The sequence below is a fragment of the Rana temporaria genome, chromosome 7 (genome assembly GCF_905171775.1).
Source record: "Rana temporaria chromosome 7, aRanTem1.1, whole genome shotgun sequence".
NCBI classification, from domain to species: domain Eukaryota; kingdom Metazoa; phylum Chordata; class Amphibia; order Anura; family Ranidae; genus Rana; species Rana temporaria.
The window spans coordinates 42,802,012-42,826,478 of record NC_053495.1 but is presented as its reverse complement, the minus strand read 5'-3'; the positions used below and the strand labels follow the sequence as shown (position 1 = coordinate 42,826,478).

The 24,467-nt window shown below is 41.6% G+C and overlaps 1 protein-coding gene across 1 annotated transcript in view; it reads right to left on the bottom strand.

The window, feature by feature from the left end:
• Positions 1-11,822: 11,822 nt before the first annotated feature.
• DCP1A (decapping mRNA 1A) overlaps positions 11,823-24,467 on the bottom strand; it is a 69,191-nt gene continuing 56,546 nt past the window's right edge. The window contains exons 7-10 of the mRNA XM_040359272.1: positions 20,194-20,886; positions 17,486-17,551; positions 14,078-14,284; positions 11,823-12,664 (exon numbers count right to left, since the gene is read on the bottom strand). Of these exons, the coding sequence (XP_040215206.1) occupies positions 12,584-12,664; positions 14,078-14,284; positions 17,486-17,551; positions 20,194-20,886 (1,047 nt within the window). The 3' untranslated portion in view covers positions 11,823-12,583. The remainder of the gene's footprint in view (positions 12,665-14,077; positions 14,285-17,485; positions 17,552-20,193; positions 20,887-24,467) is intronic.

Here is a 24,467-nt window from a genome sequence, read left to right as displayed (position 1 = left end):
ACAGGTTAGAGATCACAGCAATTCCAGCCACTATTCCGGAACGTTAAGAGCCTTCGGGCTATGATTTAAATTTACTGCCTCGCTCCTATACGGAATAAAAAAATTGATTGCATCTCTGGGAACTGTGCATCCTTTGCAATGTCAAATGTGGCTAAGTGACAATTGAGGTTTAAAAACGCATGTAAATACGTGCTCAAGCCATTTATCAACCCCATGCTGACAGGCTTTCCCTGAAGCTGAATTTTGATCCATCTATGATCAGCTTTAAAGGAGTTGTAAAGGGAAAAACATTTTTTGCTAAAATTACTGTTTACAGGGTATAAAGACATAATAGTTAACTGATTCCTTTTAAAAATGATTAAAAATAGATAAAAAACAATCATATAATGTACCTGTAGTTTCAGTTTAGTTTATGCATATAGTTTCATGCTTCTGTGAAGTACAGAGACACAGAGCCAATAGAGGGCAGTGATGGTTTGTAAAACGAAATTGATTGGTTCTGTGGGGTTTTAGACACACAGTAATCACACATCTCTTTTTTCATCAGGAAACAGACTGTTCAGAACAGAGAAGGATTACAGCAACATCATAGCAAAAATGAACAATGAGGACATGAAAACAGGACTGCAGTAAGGTAAAGGAAGCTATTTAGCTAAAAAAAAAAAAATTCCTTTAGTGACCCTTTAACTTACCAGTCAGCAAGATACATGCAGTTTTGACAGTAGATTTCCAAAAGGTTTAAAAATAAAATAATATATGAAGGAACCCGAGATTGATTCCTGACTCTAGAAAGTTAACACAACACGCAACCTGTCTACTAAAGAATAATCTGCACAGTCATGCTGGATGGCACAATCCTGTATAGTAACAAAGGGAATGAATATGTAAGCATGACAAGAGCCTGCCGAGAAATGTTCTATAGACTTGTGTCAGCACTGCTGATCATTAATACCAGGACAACTGTATTAGTTTATTTTTTGGTCCTTTGCTTCCTGCAAGAAAATTAAGTGCAGGTTTTTCAGGGATTAGGAACATGGATCCATCAATGGATCCATCAGAGGTTCACGGGGCGGATCATTACTGACCTGCCCCGTGTGAAAGGGGCCTTAAAGTTTAACTAAAAGCGAAAAAAATGGTAAGGGTTGTAACTCTCCCTTACTCTATCCAAAATGAAAAAGTTTGCCTTTAGTTCCACTTTAAAGTGCAAGTCTAGACAAAACATTACATTTGTTTTAGGGCCAATTTACACTTATAGTAAAACATATGTAACATCCTCTAGTGTGCCACGAGTGGCAGTATCTAGTGGCAGTATAGGCAAAATTAATCTTATGACTCATGGTAAGCTATGCGAGTCAGAAATTGGGTCAGCATAGGTGTGCACAGCCTATCAATTTTGGTGTGCACCCCCCCCTCCCCCAAAGCTCAAACACACATGCATTTCTCTGCAGCCTCAGCTGCACTGGACAGTGCATGAACAGGATAGGGTCCTGTGCCGAGTGGCTTCCTGTTCATTCACAAACTGACTATGCTTCATTTATGAATGAACACAGTGAGTGAGTGTGTTTACTGTGTTCATTCAGAAAAGGAAGGGGGCTGGTGTCCTGACAAAATAGATAATGCAGCAGAAAATCTAAACCATATCACATCCACTTTCTTTAAACCATCAATACAGGTGGTTCTCAAAAAATTAGCATATTGTGATAAAGTTCATTATTTTCTGTAATGTACTGATAAACATTAGACTTTCATATATTTTAGATTCATTACACACAACTGAAGTAGTTCAAGCCTTTTATTGTTTTAATATTGATGATTTTGGCATACAGCTCATGAAAACCCAAAATTCCTATCTCAAAAAATTAGCATATCATGAAAAGGTTCTCTAAATGAGCTCTTAACCTAATCATCTGAATCAACTAATTAACTCTAAACACCTGCAAAAGATTCCTGAGGCTGACGCAATCATGGGTAAGACTGCCGACCTGACTGCTGTCCAGAAGGCCATCATTGACACCCTCAAGCAAGAGGGTAAGACACAGAAAGAAATTTCTGAACGAATAGGCTGTTCCCAGAGTGCTGTATCAAGGCACCTCAGTGGGAAGTCTGTGGGAAGGAAAAAGTGTGGCAGAAAACGCTGCACAACGAGAAGAGGTGACCGGACCCTGAGGAAGATTGTGGAGAAGGACCGATTCCAGACCTTGGGGGACCTGCGGAAGCAGTGGACTGAGTCTGGAGTAGAAACATCCAGAGCCACCGTGTACAGGCGTGTGCAGGAAATAGGCTACAGGTGCCGCATTCCCCAGGCCAAGCCACTTTTGAACCAGAAACAGCGGCAGAAGCGCCTGACCTGGGCTACAGAGAAGCAACACTGGACTGTTGCTCAGTGGTCCAAAGTACTTTTTTCGGATGAAAGCAAATTTTGCATGTCATTCGGTAATCAAGGTGCCAGAGTCTGGAGGAAGACTGGGGAGAGGGAAATGCCAAAATGCCTGAAGTCCAGTGTCAAGTACCCACAGTCAGTGATGGTCTGGGGTGCCATGTCAGCTGCTGGTGTTGGTCCACTGTGTTTTATCAAGGGCAGGGTGAATGCAGCTAGCTATCAGGAGATTTTGGAGCACTTCATGCTTCCATCTGCTGAAAAGCTTTATGGAGATGAAGATTTCATTTTTCAGCACGACCTGGCACCTGCTCACAGTGCCAAAACCACTGGTAAATGGTTTACTGACCATGGTATTACTGTGCTCAATTGGCCTGTCAACTCTCCTGACCTGAACCCCATAGAGAATCTGTGGGATATTGGGAAGAGAAAGTTGAGAGACGCAATACCCAGCACTCTGGATGAGCTTAAGGCCGCTACCGAAGCATCCTGGGCCTCCATAACACCTCAGCAGTGCCACAGGCTGATTGCCTCCATGCCACACCGCATTGAAGCAGTCATTTCTGCAAAAGGATTCCCGACCAAGTATTGAGTGCATAACTGAACATAATTATTTGAAGGTTGACATTTTTTTTATTAAAAACACTTTTCTTTTATTGGTCGGATGAAATATGCTAATTTTTTTAGATAGGAATTTGGGGTTTTTATGAGCTGTATGCCAAAATCATCAATATTAAAACAATAAAAGGCTTGAACTACTTCAGTTGTGTGTAATGAATCTAAAATATACGAAAGTCTAATGTTTATCAGTACATTACAGAAAATAATGAACTTTATCACAATATGCTAATTTTTTGAGAACCACCTATATTTGCTGATTTGGACAAATTGGTGTTTGGACACAACACCAGTTCCCGAATGCAGTCCGGTACATTTTCACAGCACAGCGGCTAACAAGGACAAAGTTGTCACCGCCTCGGAGACAGACATTTTCTTGGACGGTTTCAGAGCATCAATCTCCGCTCATAATATCGTGCACCGGACTCTATTTGGTTGCCGGTGTTGTGTCCAAACAGCAATTTGTGAAAATAAACAGCAATTCCTCAAAGTATGCAATTCATGATAATTTAAAGAAAATCCTATCAGCATTACGGTTTGAGAAGAAATCGTGCCTAAATAGCAGAAGGGAGCAAAGAGGACAGAGTAAGTACATCAGTACACCCAGTGATTTCACAAGAGGAGAGACTGCCATATGTAGCAAGCTTTCAGATGGACAGCGCTGTGCGTAACCCTTTTATCTCTTGCCCTGGGAGATCTTTTTGCAGCCAAGAGGGCTGATCGTGCCTGCAGACAGTGGAGCTAGAGATACTCCTGCATGCAGTTTGCAACATGTAGTGCTATTTTTCTAACGGGGACTTGGAGCTCTAGTCCTCAAAGGACTTTTGCCACTGATCCCTAAGGAGGGTGTCTAGAAAGGAGAAGAGTCCAGGATCCTTACTTTGTACAGTGGGAGACGGTTGTCCCCATTCATTGCTTTTCATCAAGTTGGGCATCCCATAACCCCTTTACCCCATCCAAGTTGCTATTCCTATTTAAAAAAAAAAAAAAAAACCAGGGATGGATTTCTTGCGTCCGGATGCAAGTGTAAAATGCATGTTGCCTGGCTGTGCAGGAATATGGGAGCCAGTTACCAGCAACCCCTGTGGGGGTATTGCTACACATGCATTACAGCAACGTACTTGCTCATTGTGTAGCACATTGCCATGCCATTAATTTTTTTACAAATCTTCCCTCGCTTGTCCTCTGTTGAAACCATGCCATTCATTGGGAATGGCACCCCTACACACTGTATTGTAAAGAGCAATAGATGACACTTCTCAGCGCACCAAATCACATGGTAAAAAAAAAATACACCAAATTGAATTTAAGTGCACACATACACAATATAATCCCCTATTTTTTTGTGCAGTGTTAAAAATGAGGTTCTGTTGAGTAAGAAGATGCAGAGCCTGTGCATCCAGGTCCATACAGCCAATGCATGTCCACTCAATAGAAACTCACTCATATGTTCAGAAACCTTTGCCGACTCTCACAGGGCCCAAAGCTGGCCATACATGGATCGAAATTCAGCTGGTACCGGACAAATTTTGGTCCATGTATGGGTTGACTGGTTGTAGACAAGACACCATCAGCTATAGTTGGGCAACACTGATCATTGTATTCTGACAGCAGAAAATACAAAGGCTCAGTGAGAGCGATTTCCACATCCCGCTGGTTGAAGAAGAAAAAAAGAAAAGAAGAATCTTGTATGACCAGCCTTAGTCTTATAGCATAACGAAAGAAAGAAATTTGCCAGGTTTGTATTGCCTTCTACACCCTTTTTCGGCACAGTTTGCTCTTTCACCATTTTCACTGAGATGTCTGCCACATGTCGCACTTTAAAAAGTGGAGACAAACCATTTACAACCAATAGAGGTATTTACAATGATCAGCTTTTACTTATTCATTTAAAAGGTTTATCTCAAAAAGAAAAGGAAACACTTACTGTAACTGCAGTGTGAGCTGGAGTTTGGCTACTAATTTATTAGTGCATCTAAATCTGCTAGTACATCTAACACTCCCCCATCCCTCAGATTGACAATGCTGCCGTCTTTTGTGCCCCCTTATTCAGAGTGGAGGCACTCTAATTCAGGATATGTGTTACTGGCCAGAACACCAGATGAAAACGGAAAAGAAAACGAATGCAGCCACCATATTAAATGATTGGTAATCTGCAATATATTGCATTTCTGGTTTGGGCTTTAACCATAAATGAGAAACCTAAAATATCTCTCACTCCAGCGTGTACAGCAATACCCACTATGTTACACAATTGTTTATATGTGTGTTCACATCAGTTTGGCGGGTGCGTCCGGTGAGCCTGTTACGTAAAAGCAAGTTTGTGGCCGTTTCCACAGCCGGCATTACATTTCCTCTCATTTGCACCTTCAAGACAGGAAATGAAGAGAAACCACACTAGCGGAGGGCAGGCAGCAAAATATAATCCCGATGGGGGGGTTTAACCCTTCCCTTTTCTCAGGGAACATTCACATTGCCAAGTTAACAGTCTGTACTTTTTTAGTAAATCAACCCACCTGTGCTGTGATAGACCCCATTCACACTGCTGCTGTGCATTAGTGTATGTGTATCAATGTGCATTGCATTAAGGCAGCCTATTCTTTTGAATGGACTGCATAGCACACTAAAGTGCACCAAAAAAGGAGTGTGTGCTTGTTAGTTTGCCGTCACTGGACGTGACTATCCTTGGGTGATACCCAGAGATGAAACAACCCCTCCTACATAAGTTGTACTTGATTATATGCAGCCTTCTCTTCTCTATAGCCGTTCAAAGTGCTGAATTTCTAAAGCTTGTCAGAGTTGAGGAAAAAAAAAAAAAGGAGGGTTGAGTACTGAAGGTACATTTTGCAGACCTTAGTGAGGCGCGCTCAGAGCTGATTGGAGGAACAAAGCTGAGGCTGTCAATCAGCTGGAGATCCCTCTGTCACCTTTTTTTCTCTTGGTGTCGGGAAAACTTGGCAGAAGCGATTCATGCTGATAGAGGAATGAGACAGCAGACAGAAATTACACTTCGGGGAAGATTTACCAAGACTGGGGAGTGCAAAATCTGGTGCAGCTCTGCAGAGACCAGTCAGCTTCCAGGTATTATTGTCAAAGCTTAAGTGAAGAAGCTGAAGCTAGAAGCCGATTGGTTACTATGCACAGCTGTAGAATATTCTGAGTGCTCCAGTTTTAGTAAACCTTCCCCTTCGTGATCTTAATTGAGACAAGTACACACACACTATAGAGGGATATGATTTGTTCACATTTCATGTCTGAGGTTTACAACCACTTTAACTGTGTGGCGCTGCACAGCTTTTGCTAGTAAATAGTCAACCATGCGGTTGTGCAGCACATGCCCTTTTCATTCCTATGGATAAAGCTGTGCTCCGGTAGCAGAGCACCCATATACTCATCGTGCTTAAATAAAAGCGTAAGCTTCTCTAAATAAAGGTTCACCTTTTGGAGCATATTACACCCTTACTTTCCGCTCTGTCCTTCGGATACAGCCAATCACAGATCGGGGTGCAGTGCCAATCACAGCAGCCCTTTACCATGTGATCAGCTGTGTCCAATCACAGCTGATCAAAACGTAAACAGAACTTGCCGTTTATTGGCAGTACTTTCCTCACGCGCTGTCACAGCGTGGGAAAAGCATAGCCGGTAACCGGCCAGTGTCACAGGGGACATCTACACAGCCTTATTGCCCATCAGCACACATCAATGAAGGAGAACATTTTTTAACAATCACTTTAAGTTGGAGTGCGGATGCAATGTACAATAAGGGGCTGATACTGAACAAACATTCACTGCAGATGAATCTTCCAGTTGCATGTGCTTTAATATGACAGTGATTAATTCACCACCAGTGCATGTTGGATGAAAGCCATAACTGCTTTATAAACATGATCCTAAAATTTTAGAATTTGATATCAATGTTAAAAGCCAAATTCCACATTTCCGTCCATGTTTCATGATGCACCCATTTTTAGGATGCAACATGAAACACTGTCACAATCCAAAGCCCCCACCCTCAAACTGCTCTACCTCTTACCTGAATTGCAGATTTCTTCTTCTTCCCGCAGCATCATGTATTTTAATAGAGCTCACACAGACCTGTGAATGGAGACTATAAATCCTGGTACACACAGGCTGAATATCAGCCGGTTCAAAAGAAACCGGCCGACATTTAGCCTGTGCATACGGCAGCATGACCGGCTTCTGTAGAACAGGCATGCCAGAAAATCTGCCGGCAGGCATCCGATCAGTGTTTTTAGCACTGACCGGTGTGTTGTGGTGGTGGTGGGGGGGGGGGGGGGGGAGGTAGTTCCCCTGTCAGAACATAATAGCTCAGTGGGGAGAAAAAAAAAAAAAAAAATCGCTGTACCACACATTAAACCTAGTACACACAAAGTTTTGTTCATTCAATCCAGCAGGGCTGAAAAAACAAAAAACAAAAAAAAAAACTGACAGTCCCCACACCAGAACACTACGGTCAGCGCTCTCAGCCATTGGCTGAGAGCGCTGATCAGGAGGCTGATCGGCAGACCTTTTTCAGTCATACCCCATCGAATGCAGCTGGTCCAACAGAAGCCAGCCAGTGTGTATCAGGAATAAGTCTCGTCAGCAAAATGACAAGGCGGCGATTAGTATGCACCGACCTAGTGCATTACCACAATACATTTTATTAGAGAATAAAATCAACAATTATCTTCAGAGCCAAAACAATGAATGAAAAAGTAATTAATTGTTTTGGCTCTGAAGGTGGTTAGCCCTTGAAACGCATCAGATATTACAGAGGCCACCAGGTCGTCCCACACCTTTGGTGGACTACAGCAGACCTGAAGGAAATCGGTCCAATTTTGCCTAAGATGAGTACACGTGTCATGCGTTTCTGAATATGACAACTGTTGAATTTACTCTCCAATAAAATGTATTGTGGTACTGTATTAGGTTGGTGCGCCCTTCTCTCCTTGTTGTTTGGCAGTCTATAAGGATACCCATTGTCCTGAGGGGGCAGCGAGGCCACAGGTGCCGAGGAAGAATCTTTACACCACATACCCCATAGCTCAGCTTTTGGCTGCAGGAGTGCAACTTGTGAATAAGCCTCATCTGCCATTGCAACAGAGGGACTCGTAGTTCTCAAAGAAGTGCATGTGCTGTGATATCACCAAACTCATAGTCCATGGTCTACTTCCTTCAGTAGAAAAACTGGACCTGGGGCTGGGGGAATAGTCAGCAGGAGCCTGTACATTTTACCCATGATGCACCGATTGTGGATGCAATGCAGATTTGTTAATTATGGGTGCATTTCCTAATGCTTTTATAAAAAAGGTGGAATATGCCTTTAGTCCTTCAAGGCTTCAGTTAACAAATTATACGCAAACACGTCCCCATTTCCCAACCAAATGTGCTTTTTTATTTACACAAAAATGTACACAAACTAAAATTTCAAATAAGTTTAGACGCAATATCAGCATGGCACTTAAAATAAGTTTCATTAACATAAAATAATTTGGCTTTTTACAGACACAAGAAATTATAATTAAATATTGCTTGCTCACCATATTTTAGACAGACTGTGCTGTTAACATTTATATTTTCTGCCAAATTCTCTTCTTTGCGTATAATACTTTGGTATGGCAACAGCTCGTGTCAGGCCCCATGTATGCTGGGCATTTAGCTGCAGGCAGAAGCTACAGGTGCACCCCTGCTGTTGGCAACCTGTAACAGTCTATGAGAGGCTCACAGCTGGATAGTGCTCCGAGTACTACTAAGGTTTGGGTCAGTATGCAGCCAGGGAAGAATGCCCAGAGCGCAGACTTCTTGCAATAAGGGCTTTCATCCCTGGGCGTATACTGTCAAACATTAATAGCACTTCGTGCATCGTCCAGCTTTGGCTAAACGCCCAGTGCATTATTTACAGAAAATAGAACCATAGACTATACAACAGATCACCAACTTCAGGTAGTTCTGGCTGAAATACTGCACATATCCCTGGGTACAGCAACACGTTTTGGAACATATAAGCAAGAAGTGCATTTACCGGCTGAGTATTCGCTAAACTCCAGGCAGCAACTAAAAACACAGGTATTCATTACAAACACAATAATAAAGTGTTAATACGCGACTCTACTAATTGTATTCATATTTAATGTCAGCCTTCTTTAATCTCTTGAACATCAGGCTCCACTCTTCAAGAGAGAGGGCCAGCACTAGACGTCAATCAGTGCCCTAGACATCAATCAGCAGCACAATGGTCCGAAATAGAACACTGGAAGTGTACTGATTGGAAAGCACAAAGTGGTCATTCATCATTGTGACTGCTTCTTCACTGTCCAGTGAGCATACTAAGGGTGCATTCTGGACCAAACACTCCTGCCTGCAGTGGGGGTCCAGAACCTTCTAATGCTGTCTGGCAGCAGTGTCTGTATAACCAGATTGGCTGAACAGAATTGCAAATCTTTGGCCAATAAGACAGTTCACATATACTGTATATGCCTAAACTGTGCATTCGGTTGCTTGCCTGGAGTCCGGCTGTAGACTGTACTTGTATTGAGTTGGCATGCTTGCAATGGGACACAAAAATGGTGTAATTTAATTTAGTGCAACTTTAAAGTTCAATCTACACAACACTAATTTTTCAATAGGCAAATACATTTCCATGGGAGAAACAAAGCCCTTGTGTTTATCATGTTTCTCAGGAACTTCAGTTGTCATGTCTGTGCACACCTTCTAAAGCCATGATCAGATCTTGCTCTCCTTGATCAATCTGTAATTTATTATTATGGAGAATTAACAATGAAAAGTGGGAATGCCTAGACAAGGATGGAAACCAACACTTCTCAGTAGACAAAAACAATGAAGCCACTGAGTTGAGTCTGTTAAAAATCTAAAGCCAGATTGTGACCTAATCCATGCAGGTTACACCTAAAACTAAAATATTTATTTTTGGTTGGCTGACCCTTTAAAAAAAAAGGGACGCAGTCATATTTCCCACTATGTGAAAAAATTGCATACTGCGCCTCCTCCACTGCCATAATTATGTGGCGAAAGCACCAAAATAGAAAATGAGCAGCAAGCAGTCCAGCTGCCAGAATAATGTACTTCAAGATTAAATTCCAGTGATCCACCAGGGAGCAAATTGATTCTTTAATTTGTAGCTGATCATTGGTTGTCAAATGGTGAAATACTAAATAATCAATAGTGCATAGGATGGCTCATCCAGCGACTTCCCACAATAGCTAGTGCTGCATATATAGCAGGTATCTGAGTGGGGTGACTGCATTTTATGCACCTAATACACAGCTTATCAGCCCTATTGAATTGTGCCATTCTGTAAGGCTACCAAGACAGCGAAGGGACATAGAACTAAAATGTGCCGCCCAAATCAACTAAATTCTCTTTTTGTTTCTTAAATCTGCAGTTGCAATCTGGCTGAAATTTCGAATAATTTTAAAGCCAATAATTAAAATTTTTAAAATCAAATTACTTTAAAGCGAGGGGGAAAAAATTCAAGCCTTTTATAAAAATAGGATGGTTTGGGATTTTAAGAACAGAATAAGGGATATTCGTAAAATAAAAGGTTTCCTTTAACTCCAGACAAAAAAAAATCATTTTTTTTCCCCTCTTAGTTTTTGATAAGGTAGGGAAGGTTTTGAATCTGCATTGAGTATTTATTGCCATTAGATGGCTCCTTGTGGAGGTTTCGCCCCAAATCCTATCCACCAGAAAGGAAGTGAGGCAGGATCTCTAGTTGGACACAGAGAAATAAAGAGCAAATTAGAGGAAATGTTTTCCTATTTACAGATTTTAGTGTTTTTAATGTGGACTATAGCCCTCTTGGACACGTTCCCTCTGTGACACGTTGTCTCAGGGACAGGAAGTAACGGTAAGGCTTCATGCACATGGCCATGCATAATCACTTCCTGCTGCAGCATACAGCCGTCCACCAAAATAAGGTAGAAGATAAAGCTGTACGTGGTTATGCGCCAGGGGTTGCGCAAAGCACTGACACAGACTTAATGCTTCGAATACGTGGTGTGCATTTAGAGCATACGTCCAAGTGCATGCTTTGTACAACCCTCGGCACATAACCATGTACAGCCACATCTTCTAATTCATCTCAATGGGCCGCTGTACACAATTATGCAGGCGCTGTACAGCCAACGTACAGCTGTGTTCAAGAGACTTACATCTCCCTCAAAATGGCGTGAGACGTAAAATTGGTAGGGGTTCCAATTCTTGCTTACTCTATCCCAAATAAAGTGGAGCTGTAGCTCTAACAAACATTTAAACCAATGTTCCTATTGAAGTTGTGGGTAGCTACAGGTGCTTGTATGTCAGGTCTTCTCCAAAGATCGCCCAAGGATCCCCCAACACTGGTTGATCTTGTACAAAAACAATAATTGGCCTTGTGTGTGTCACTATTCATTCATGAGTCAAGCCTCGTACACATGCTCGGTTTTCTCGCCAAGAACCAGCAAGAAAACTGCTGCTGAGTAAACCAAGCGTGTGTACGAGGCTTTCAGGTTTCTCGTCTGGAAATCTGGCCAGAATCTCGACGAGAAAAATAAAGATCTGCTCTCTATTTTCTCGTCGAGATTCTTGTCGGCCTGTTTCCAGACGAGAAACCCGAGAGTGTGTATACTTACTTGTCGCCGTGGAAACCCACGCATGCCCGAAATGACTTTGACACATGCGCGGTAGCTTCCACGGCATAGGTAGGGTGAAGCAAGATGGCAGCGACGACATCGAATGTGACGAGCGCATGCTCTGTGTACGCAATGACGTCACCGCATTCTTGCCTTTCAAAAGAATCGGGCGGCAAGAGGTTCTTGACAAGAATCTCGTCAGGAAAAAACAACTTTTTCTTCCTGACGAGATTCTAGCCCGTGTGTACGAGGCCTAAGGTTTGGGAGCTACAAGGGAGTTAAAGGGTAAGATTTTAACAGTTTGCTACAGCCACAGGTTTACTTTAATGGAAGGTAAATTTTTTGTTATTTTTTTATGCTCCAGTAGGTCTGTCAGTTATTTAACCTTAATGCTTTTTTCATATTCCTTACTGGACCATGCCTGTTAATATAATGTTCCTGTCCTATTTGTAGATTTGTCTAAAAGTCTGTTAAAGAGTTTATAAAAAAAACAAAAAAAAAAAACGGTGCTACTAAAGTCATCTGGCACTATATAACTGACATTTCTGGTGAATTTCATGTAAAAAAAAAAAAAAAAAATTATTATTCTGGGACTAAATGTATAAAACTGATGTCTAAATAAAATTGCTTCTTGTTGTAACCAGTCGGATGTTGGAATTCATTTTCTAACCTGATCTTAAAAAAATTAAACATGGAATAGGAATGGTAGATGTAGCACCAGCTGTACTGTTTTTGCTCCAGTATTTCTAAACTGGCCATGTAGTGTAAGTATATATAATCTATAAATCTGCAAATTACAGGAACTGCTTATATTAAAGCCAGTAGAAAGCAAGTCCATGCAAATTGACATATTAAACATATATATATAGCAAACGATCCTTCTTTCGCCAGATGATTTGTATTGTTTTGGTTGTGGGGTTGTCGTGAAAATGGAGTTACCATTGGCTTCTTTTACTTATAGCTTGACATTGTCCATACTTTTGGTAAGCACTTGTAAATAAGCTTCGTGAACTGTATTGAGAAAGCTGGAGTCATTCTAAAAAAAAATAAAAAATAGAAGCATATTAGTAAATCACTCTACAGCATCTCAACATACCACAAGGAAATTATTAGGGGGGTCCACTGATATAGTATTTTCAGGCAGGGCCGATAACCGATTTTTCAGCTGCCTTTAAGGCCAATAGCCAATATCAGGTGCCGATATTCTGTAGATTTAATAGTTTTTACTTTTACACTGTCCTTTTTTTATCTTTTTATTTTATCATCACTTTTATTTATTTTTTCACAAGGAATGTTAACATCCCTTGTGACAGGAATAGGCAGCAACAGGTACCCTTTATGGAGGGATCTGGGGTCTATAAGACCCCAAACACCTCCTCTACACTTAAAGCAGTCAAAACGCCAAGATCTGTGTTTTTGATTACTTTCTATTTTTTTTAAACTGGTCGCCTTTAGGATGAGAGTAATCTGAAAGTGATGTCATGACATCGCTTCCAGTTTACTAGATCCAATACCCAAACAAAGCAATCGGCTATGTTCCGGTCTCTGGCCAGCTGGCGGACATGTGTGGGACGAGAGACCCGGGCCGAGTGTCGGATGACGGGGGACCGGTTGTTATTACAAGAAAGCCGACTGTGGTAGCCGAAGGGTTCCACCACTTTAATCTATACCGGTAACATCGTTAACCACTTGCCGACCTGCCGCCATCATTATACTGCGGCAGGTTGGGGCGAAACGTCGTAGCTGTATGTCGGTTCCTTTAAGGGGGATAGCGGGTGTCCGTCTCCAAATATGAGAAGCGCTTATTGCGCACAATATACTTTTATGCTAAAAAGGCCAACCTACTCACATGGAAGGGTGTCATTGTCCCTACTATATCCATGTGGCTACAGTCAATTAACAAAAGCCTCCCACTTTATAAAATCACCTATGAGCTTCAGAAGAAGCCCATTCTGTTTGATGCCATTTGGAACTGTTGGCTATCTAACCCACTTAGTATTGCCTCTGTTACACCAGAGTCACTGAATGTAAACTCCATACTTTGTATTATGATCTACAGCTTCATTTGACTCACAATATTTGGCCTATCTAAATTACTATACTGATTCTGTAAAGCATTGGCAAACAGCTCAGAGTGTTTGTTTTCTCTTTTTAGGGGGGGGGGAATTTTTCTATGAAGGTAAATAAACGGATCTTTTTTTTTTTTTTTTTTTAAAGCGAGTGAGGAAAGTTAACCTTTTAAAAACAGACGTGAAATTTGCCCTCACTACTTGTTCTGGTGCCATTATAGGTTTCCCATCACCATCTGTCCCGGCGATAATGATACCAGGACAACTAGAGAGGGTAAATCTAACCAGTACACAGCAATAAAAAGTTGACAAGTGTTCTTATCCATTCTTACTCTATCAAAAACTATAAAAGGTTTGGCTTTACATAAGTCCTGTTTTACCTTCAGAAGGTGTAAAAGGGTTTCCTGGAGCTGAGCACGGCTAAGGGCAGGGCCAGGTCTCGTGCGATCCACACTGTGATGCATCAGGGGTGGAGTACCGGTCCGGTCTGCCTGACCAGTGTGCTTAGGAGGAGGTTGCTGGAATACACTGGGAGACCACAGGACAGATGTGGCTTCAGTACCTGTATGTGCAGCATACTGGGGAGCCTAAAAACAAAAAATAAATAAAGAAAGAGCCTTAGAAAAATGGCTAAACATGTTTGAGAAAATATACATTTGTAACGTAAATTTGTAAAAGCCAAAAGCAAATAAAAATGCAACACCACCGGCATCTTTTCCAGATCATGAATAGAAAAGTAATTGTAGATGACTTTTCACTACAACTCCCTCACATGGTTTCCCAATATTGCAGATAATATAGGAAGGAATAAGAATCCTAAAGCTGGCCATACACTAGTAGAATTTTGTACAAACATGTCTACCACAATTCTCATTTAAACATTCTAACAAAACATTAAGAATGTGGAGGTGCAGCGGCAGGCAGTAAACACTCAACAGTCCAGTTGCAGAGAACAGAAATTATTTTAATGTGAACGTTCAGTAATTCGCAACAAGTCTGGTGGGAAGGCGTGGACTGGGAACGCAAGAGCAGTGTGTAGCAGAGCAGGTTTTGGATGTGCCAACAGCATCTGTCTTGAGTGGTGGAATGCGGCCTGGCTTGTCCGTACCCAAATAGGGAGGTCTACAAGAAGGATGGCGTGTCCTTATACTTTCCCTACGCATCTGGAACATCTTCCTAAAGCTAATCACTGTTCCTGTCAGACACGTGACCTGTCCCCTAGACACGTGAATTGCTATCCTAGCCTGGGAACCGGGGCCTTAAATAGGCTTGGCCTGACTCAAGATGGCTGCCAAAGTCACACGAGTTGGCAGCATCCAATCGGATAGCTCCCCCAGTGAACCAGGAAACCTTAGCGGAACCATGTTTCTCTCTACTTTTCCTCCAATTGCAATGCTGCTGCGGTCAAGCACCACCTACAGTGGATAAAATTAAGTGCACCTGCCTACATGTGTGCATCCACCTTGGAGCTGCATGAAGGCAGCCCATAGAAATGGATGCACACACAATGATATGGACACAATCGCATGTCAAATTTAACATGTGGGCAGCAGCGGGGCATGGATCCGAATGCAGAGCCTCTGCCAGCGGCTCTGCAGGGAGGACAGCACGAATCTTAGACATATTAAATAGATTACAATATGTATTTTTTTTTGCAATTTTCCTGAACAAAAGGTTTATATTTCAAACTAACCATTAAAACCATAAAAAATAATTTTTTTTTTTTTTAAATGTTAAAAAGTCATACAAAATTCTACTCATGTATGCCCAGCATAAGAAACAAGAAAGGGTTAAATCAACATTAACCACTTAAGACCCGGACCAATATGCAGGTTAAGTACCAGGCCTCTTTTTGAGATTTGGCACTGCGTCGCTTTAACTGACAATTGCGCTGTCGTGCGACGTGGCTCCCAAACAAAATTGGCGTCCTTTTTTTCCCCACAAATGGCTTTCTTTTGGTGGTATTTGATCACCTCTGCAGTTTTTATTTTTTGCGCTATAAACTAAAATATAGCGACATTTTTGAAAAAAAATTCAATATTTTTTTCTTTTTGCTATAATAAATATCCCCCCCAAAAAAAATTATATATATATATATATATATATATATATATATATATATATATATATATATATATATATATATATATATATATATATATATATATATATATATAAAAATATTGTTTCCTCAGTTTAGGCCGATATGTATTCTTCTACATATTTTTGGTAAAAAAAAAAAAAAAAAAAAGGAAAAAAAGAAATAAAATCGCAATAAGCGTTTATCAGTTGCGCAAAATTTATACCGTTTACAAAAGAGGGGATAGTTTTATTGCATTTTTATTAATAATTTTATTTTTTTACCACTAATGGCAGTGATCAGCGATTTTTTTCGTGACTGCGACATTATGGCAGACACATCGGACAATTTTGACACATTTTTGGGAACAGTGTCATTTTCACAGCAAAAAGTGCTATAAAAATGCATGGTTTACTGTGAAAATGACAATTGCAGTTTGGGAGTTAACCACTAGGAGGCGCTGAAGGGGTTAAGTGTGACCTCATATGTGTTTCCAACTATAGGGGGGTGGGGCTGCACGTGTGACTTCATTGATCGCCTTTCCCTATATCAGGGAACAGACGATCAATGACAGTGCCACACACACCTCTCCCCGTTCTTCAGCTCCTGTGACCGATCACGGGACACCGGCGGCGATCGGTTCCCGTGGCCACGGAGCTTCGGACCGGGTCGGGCGCGCGACCCACGGCTTAAAGAGGACGTACAGGTACGCGATTGTGCCCAGCCGTGCCATTCTGCCGACGTATTAAGACGTTAGGCAGTCCTTAAGTGGTTAAAGGGGTTGTAAAGGTATTTTTTCCCCTAAATAGCTTCCTTTACCTTAGTGCAGTCCTCCACTTACCTCATCCTTCGATTTTGCTTTTAAATGTCCTTATTTCTTCTGAGAAATCCTCACTTCCTGTTCTTCTGTCTGTAACTACACACAGTAATGCAAGGCTTTCTCCCTGGTGTGGAATGTTGTCCCTGGTGTGGAGTGTTGTGCTCACCCCCTCCCTTGAGGGGGGAGGGGTCGAGCAGGAGAGTCAGGACGCCCACTAACATACAGCTCCTTTATCTGCAACGTAGAGAGCGTCCTGACTCTCCTGCTCACCATCTCCCCCCTCAAGGGAGGGGGCGAGCACGACACTCCACACCAGGGAGAAAGCCTTGCATTACTGTGTGGAGTTACAGACAGAAGAACAGGAAGTGAGGATTTCTCAGAAGAAATAAGGACATTTAAAAGCAAAATCGAAGGATGAGGTAAGTGAAGGTAAAGGAAGCCATTTAGGGGAAAGTTTTTTTACCTTTACAACCCCTTTAAGAAGCTGCTCACCAAATAGGATTTCATACATTTTTAAATAACTGCTTCTGTATATTAAGACACTCAACTGATGTTTGACTAGAAGAAAGTAAAAGTAAATTTTCATCTTCTAAGAATAACTATCCATCAAAGGAAATACAGAATAAAATATATATATATATTTTGTTGAAGCGAGAACTTCACACTGAAATATCAGAAAGACAGATCATCGTCTATATCTGTACGAGCCGTTCTTCTATTCCTGGACTGTGGTTCTGCATTTATAGAGCCGATTATTCCCTGTAGGCTCAATGTTATCTTTTTTTTCATTACAAAGCCAATGTTCAATGCTTGCCAGCAGCATGCAGAACAGTTGGCATCAGTGCCACAATGCTCAAGCTTTGTTATCAGTTTGAAGACATTACTTACAGCTACCACCTTGGATACACCCAAAGGCTGGGCAAATGATTCAGGTTCCCTCTTTTCATGAGCATTCTATAGAAAAACAAAAAGATAAAAAAGCGAGATTATAAAAGGATTACGCAGTGTATACCTGAATCATTCATGCTAAGCACACGCGGTTAAATGTCCTACTTGAAGCAGAACTTTTCACTTGCCAATTAAACTAAGTATACAACGCCTAGCAGATGCAGAACATAATGCTCATTTTCCCAGGTGATGATTTATCAGAAGGAATAAAGTACAGTTCTGCAGTTTGTCCGGACAATTCAGGTTGTGAGGACCAGTCCCCAACGGGTCCCGTCATTGCCTCATCATACACAATGGAGAACCAGCAGCTACCACTGGTCCTACATTGTACATGATGATGTAGAGGGCCTGGCCACATTTTAATGCTGGAGAGCAGAGGATCGAAGGCTGGCTGCTGTGGGACTGTAGAGTAAGGCAAGTAATCCTGTCTATAATCCGGTCTATAAAATAACCCCCCAGACAAAACAGACATTATATTATACATGTAATACAAGGAAGAAAGGAGGAAAACATGTAATTATTTGGTCAGATTCCCAAAGAAGTAGAGTGGTGATGATGATGGCGGCGACTGTCAGTTCGCTTATAACCGCCATTATTGTGATCCAAGTTCAAGTAGATCTGAACAATAGGTGTGTATATGGAAGTCTGAGGTTGTGTGTTTGGATTGCACTCCCAAACCACTGACTGTGCTGTCACAGTCTGCTCTCAGTCACGGCTTCTGATCAAATGACTGCTGTGAAAGCCAATCACAGCAGTCATGATCAGGATGCTGCTCTGACTTCCTGCAATAAAAGTGATTGCCAAGTATTTATTTTCCCCTCTTTTTAAAATGATAAACATGGTATACTTACCTTATATACTCAAGTATAAGCCAAGTTTTTCAGCCCTTTTTTTCCGGGTGAAAATGCCCCCCTCAGCTTATATTCGAGTCAATACTCCTGACTGTGTACCTGAATATGGTGCAGAGTCAGAAGGCGGGCATCCATTGTTGAAAGGTCGCGCCTCCTCCTCGTTCTGTTCCGTGATAGGCGGAACACTCAGTTTCTCAGCAGACGCGGTGTTCAGTGTTCCACCTATCACAGACGTCCTCTTGTCCAAAGATGAAAGGACGTCCGTGATTGGCGGAAAACTGAACACAGCGTCTGCTGGGAAACAGTGTTTTGCCCATCACGGAATAGAACGAGGAGGAGGCGCGACTTTTTAACAATGGATGCCCGCCGTCAGACTCTGAATGTCACCATAATCAGGTACACAGTCAGGAGTATAGAATCAGGTATGGCGATCAGCAAAACTGCAATGGGCACAGTTGGGTGAGGCTGCAATGGGCACAGTGAGGTGGGCAAATGGGCATTGTTGACCCTCTTTTTTGCTTACAATAGCTGCAGCATTCTCACTCTAGGCTTATACTCGAGTTAATACGTTTTCCCAGTTTTTTGTGGTAAAATTAGGTGCCTCGGCTTATATTCGGGTCGGCTTATAAGTATATATGGTACCTGCTCTGTGCAATGGTATTGCACAGATAGTCATCAAACCTCTTCGGGGGTCCTCCTCAGAGTTCGTCTCCACAGAAAGCTGCTTTCTATGGAAGCAGATGTGCAGGCTCGCTCCTGAGATGGACTGTGGCCATAGACACACACAGTGCAGCACAGCTCCCTCCTCACTGGATTGGATGGACAGCAGCAGGAGCCAATGGCTCATGCTGCTATCAGCAAAGCTCATGAGACCAGGAAGAGAACGGAGAAGACCTGCAGCTGGGCACAGCACTGGACTGGATTGAGAGAAGACTCAAATGTTACAGGAAAATGAGTTGCAAAATGTCTATGCCTGTGGAAGTTGATTGTTCTCTTCACTTCCTGTCCCATAACCAAAACAAGAAGCGAGAGGAAATCTCTTGGGGAACCCAGGTCACCAGAACTAGTGTCCCCATTGGAAGATTTCCCCTCTATTACTTTTCTGGGGACAGCCCAAAAGTTGGGATTTACTTTCACTTCCAACAATAATGATAAACATGGCTAATAAACGGGGGCACAGACTGTAATAAAAAGGTATTCTAATCCCTCTCCATGATATACAAAACTAAAAAAGTTTTGCCTTTAGTTGTACTTTAAACTCTTCTTGGCACTAAAAATCTCAAAACAGTCTTAGAGCCCATTCACACCTAGGCGTTTTGTCGCCTGTAGTGTGACGCCCGCTGCCGCCCCAACACGCCAGAGGGATGATTTAACATTGCCCTCTATGGAGATGGTTCACATCTCCACGCCAAACGCCTGAAAAAAAGTCCCGGACCTTTTTTTCAGGCGGCGTTCGGCATAGGAGATGGGAACCATCTCCATAGAGGGACAATCTAGGGGCACATCTAGGCTGACAATCGCGGCGTTTGTCGCCGCAAATCACGGTACAAAACGCTGCTATTTGTCGCCACAAAACGCCGCGATTTTGTCTGCCTAGATGTGAATGCAGCCTTAATAATCCAGTCTGTCTAAATTTATTGTAAACGTCCTACAAGAATGCCATAGCTAGCACCACACAAACCTTAGTTAACTTTTTTTGAAGGAGCAAGTGTAGACAATGTTGTTATAGCAATCTACAGGACTGCTGTTGGTTATTTCACATTTCCATAAGCTATAGAGAAAGACAACAAAAAGTACCTGAAGAGAAGGTATTAACAGAGATCCAGATGACAATGCTTTCAGGGAGCTTTCTTTGAAACTCTCAGGTGTTGCCAGCTGACTTGCAGTACTGGAGAACTTGGGCGCTATGGTAGTCTTGTTGTTGGGCTGAGACTGTAAAGAGTCAGCCTGTGGAGTCAGCTTTAACTTGTGTAGAAGATCCATGCTGGGGTGAGATGAACTGGAGAAGCTGCTACTACGGATCGGCACTAAAGGTGGAATGAGGGGCTGACCATGAGGAGCGCTGACAACGTCCGATACCAATTGGCTCATAAGGGGGGACATTCGGTTAACTTGTGCAATACTGGGTCCATGTGAAACAGAGGTGCTCAGGACTTCCGATGATGAGCCAAGATGGGGACTAATACATACAGGAAATGTACTAACTTTTTGGGAGTTCACTGAAGATACTTGTCCTTTACAAATGAATGATGGTGGAAGGCAATCTGGGTGACTAAAATCACTAGCACTACAATTAAAACTTCTTGGTTCTGCTTTCACCACCACTGGCTGGATTGTCTTTGGCTGTAGGATAGTATTGTGTTCCCCTAAATCTGCTAGAAAGGGCTCTGCAACTTCAAGGTTAGAGTGGGCAAGCACTGGTGGATCTTTTGCCATCGAAGTTCCAAAAAGTTCTTCCACGGTCAAGTGTTTATGTATAGTTTGGAAAACCTGAAAAAAATAAATGAAAATAAAATCCTGAATGCTATACGTTCGTTTACAGCACCTTTTCTTTATTAAAAGTTTGATCTGAACCTTTCACAATGAACTATAATGTTCCGCAAACACACAATACAAAGTAAGTAAACCCCCCCTCTCCTCCAACGCTCTGGTTACAGACTTGCTGCATGGGACCAAGAATGAAATGCTGCCCCCCCCCCCCAGAAAAAAAAAATCACGCCAACCAAAAGGCCCCCACATTCATTATTTTATATCATGATAACTAAATGGGACCCGTCATGGCTCTATACATGTATGTAAAGGAGTATAAAGAGGACCTGTCATGGCTCTATAAATGTATATAGGACTATAAAGAGTACTTGACATGGCTCTATACATGTATAAAGGAGTATAACGAGGGCCTTTCATGGCTCTATACATGTATAAAGAGGACCTGTCATGGCTCTATACATGTATATAGAGGACCTGTCGAGACTCTTTACATGTAAAGGAATATAAAGAGGACCTGCCATGGCTCTATAAATGCATATAGGCGTATAAAAGGACCTGCCATGGCTCTATACATGTATCCAGGAGTATAAAGGGACCTGTGAATTGCCGGCGGCCACAATGTCTTTTGCGCAAACTAATCAATGTACGCTAATTGTGTTTTTTTTTTTTTTTGGTACCAAAAATATGTAGAAGAATACATATTGGCCTAAACTGAAGAAAAGTTTATTTTTCTAAATTTTTTATTATAGCAAAAAGTTAAAAAATATATATATTTATAGCACAAAAAATATGCTGCCCCCCTAAAAGTGCTGCCTGGTACCCATGGTACCACCCGGTCCCATCATAGGGCCGGCCCTGCTTATGGCTCAACAAAGATGGTACCATGCTATGAGGCCGTTTACCCCATCTCTTTCTCCTTTCTTTGCCAATATACAAAATTAGCTGATCTCCCTGCCCATTTTAAGCTAAAAGATAGTCTTGGGTTCTTGCCACCACTGCATAATCATGACAAGATCCATAAACAGAAATCATATTGGTTGATGAGAGAAAGACTTTTGTATTCCCGATCGGTCATAACCGATGAAGCTGACTGATAGTCTGATGTGCCTACACACCATCGGTTAAAAAACCGATCGTGTCAGAACGCGGTGACGTAAAACACACGACGTGCTGAAAAAAACGAAGTTCAATGCTTCCAAGCATGCGGCGACTTGATTCTGAGCATGCGCGGCCTTTTGACCGATGCTTTTGCATACTAACGATCGGTTTTGACCTATCGGTTAGGCATCCATCGGTTCAATTTTAAAGCAAGTTCTCTTTTTTTTGACCAAAGGATAACTGACCGATGGGGCCCACACACGATTGGTTTGGACCGATGAAACGGTCCTTCAGTCCGTATTCATTGGTTTTGACCGATCGTGTGTACGCGGCCTTAAAGTGGTTGAAAACCTCAGACATGAAATGTGAACAAAGCATATCCCGCTATAGTATGGACTTGTCTTAAGAGCACCTAGTGTAATTCCTGCTTCTGAGGATGTCACATGATGACAAAACGCATCAAGCAGAACTCTGGGTGCATCCTTTACAGTCCATGAACAGTTAAGGTGGTTTCCTAAGAGACTGGGCAGATCAGGTATACACCAATTTGTATATTTTGTTTTAGATTGTTTTAACAATAATTTCGTGGTTTTACACACACTATGAGAAGATCCCTCTTATTTTTGGTCCCAGCCATCTGAGCTATTAGAATACTGATCTGTTTGTCAACAAGGAGAGGACATCCATCCCAGGCATCCATCCAGTGGTATGATCTGGTCCCTGCGTGACCACAAAGCGTGGCCAACTTCTCTTGTTGTATAACAAGGTCATCAATACAATCTGGTGACTGTGGATTGATTTATACGAGCACATGGTTATATAGCATGACAAGGGGTGATTTCTGGTGTCAAGACACAGGTGGACGGTCATTTTTATTTATGGAATATTGAACAACTATATTACATCATCATGGACTGAGCACTTTATTATTATTTTACATCATTTTTACAGTCGCATTAGTGGTTGCAAGCACGGTCTTGCACGTTTGGGGTTATTTGCAATCTAAGTGTCATTTTTGTCTGCCGCTTCGTTCCTCTGCTATAAGCACGAGTCACTTCTGACACAAAGTAAAAGTAAAAAGGTGACGGGAAGCGACCTTCTGGATTGACAGCCTCAGCTCTGTTCCTGTGTGCATGCTGTGTGTGCGTGTGTGTGCGCGCGGTGTGTGTCTTACCCTCAATCAGATCTCAGAGCTCTGCAGAGTGTCATTTCCCCCCTTTTCTGAACTCCCAGATACGCCTTGTAAATTCAGCACTTAAAAATGATGTAGAGTCACAATATTCTATAATATTTTATATGAGTTCAAATGCAATAGACTAACATGATTGGTTTGACTATAACCTGCTTTAATGATTTCTTTAATATTCCTCATAGGATCTACAAATATTTATTGGATTTTATTGGATTTTTCTATGTTTCAAATACTCTTATTACATGATGCCATTTTTATTTTTGGCTGCAGATAGACAGATACAACGTATGTAGGAGGAATTGTTTCATCTCTATGTATCATTTGAGTCCAGTCACTTCACTGGGTATATGAAAGGGATAACAACCACTAATTTTTTTGCATGTGCATCACCATAGGGACCCTATAAACCGTTGTCTTCACATAATGTGATGTTTTATTATAATTACATTAAAGATGTGGTATATTTGTACACATTTCCTGAATGTTACATGTCACAAAATCCCCAAGATTTGTTTTTATAAGATTCCATAAATAAATACTTGTGCCAACAGAGCTACATAAATGCTCATTCAAACAGAACTGCAAACTTCGGAATGCAAGTCACCCCCTGCTCATCCAGTAGATGGCAGCATTACACAACATATTGAGCACAGTTGTATTACACCCCCCCCCCCCCTAATAATTCACTGACAGCAAGTCAAAGATAGAGGAGAAAAGGATCTCATGAAATAGTAATTGTTCATCTTGATAAACCTGTTATTGTGTGCAAAATGAGAGGCACAAGGCGAAAACATGTACATTCTTAAAGCTTGTCCATACAGATGGCCCCTGCTTCGATTCTCAGTGATCTGTGCAAAAGCACAGTAATCAAACTGCGGCGGGCATATGGCGAGACCACACACAATTAGATAGCAAGTACAGCCACACAACATGAAGTGCTGACCACTGACTGCTAGAATTGCAGCTGTCCAATTAAACAATTATGTTCCTCTAAAGCAAAAACAGAGAAAAGAGAAAGGTAAAAAAAAAAAAAAAAAAAAATAATAATATATGTACTGGATGTCAGCGGAGTCTCCTCTGGCTCCAACATGTGACAGGGGCCTGCATTACGTCATCGGCTACAAAAATCATGCTGAACTCACAGCAGAATCTCATCACCAAACACACAATAAAACAAATTAAAGTAAAAAGTATATTGTTTTCTCACTGAATTATTAACACATATTTTGAGTATTTCTTTCAATGTTCAATTATTTTTTATAAAACAAAATGTGTACTAGTAAGTTTGTAA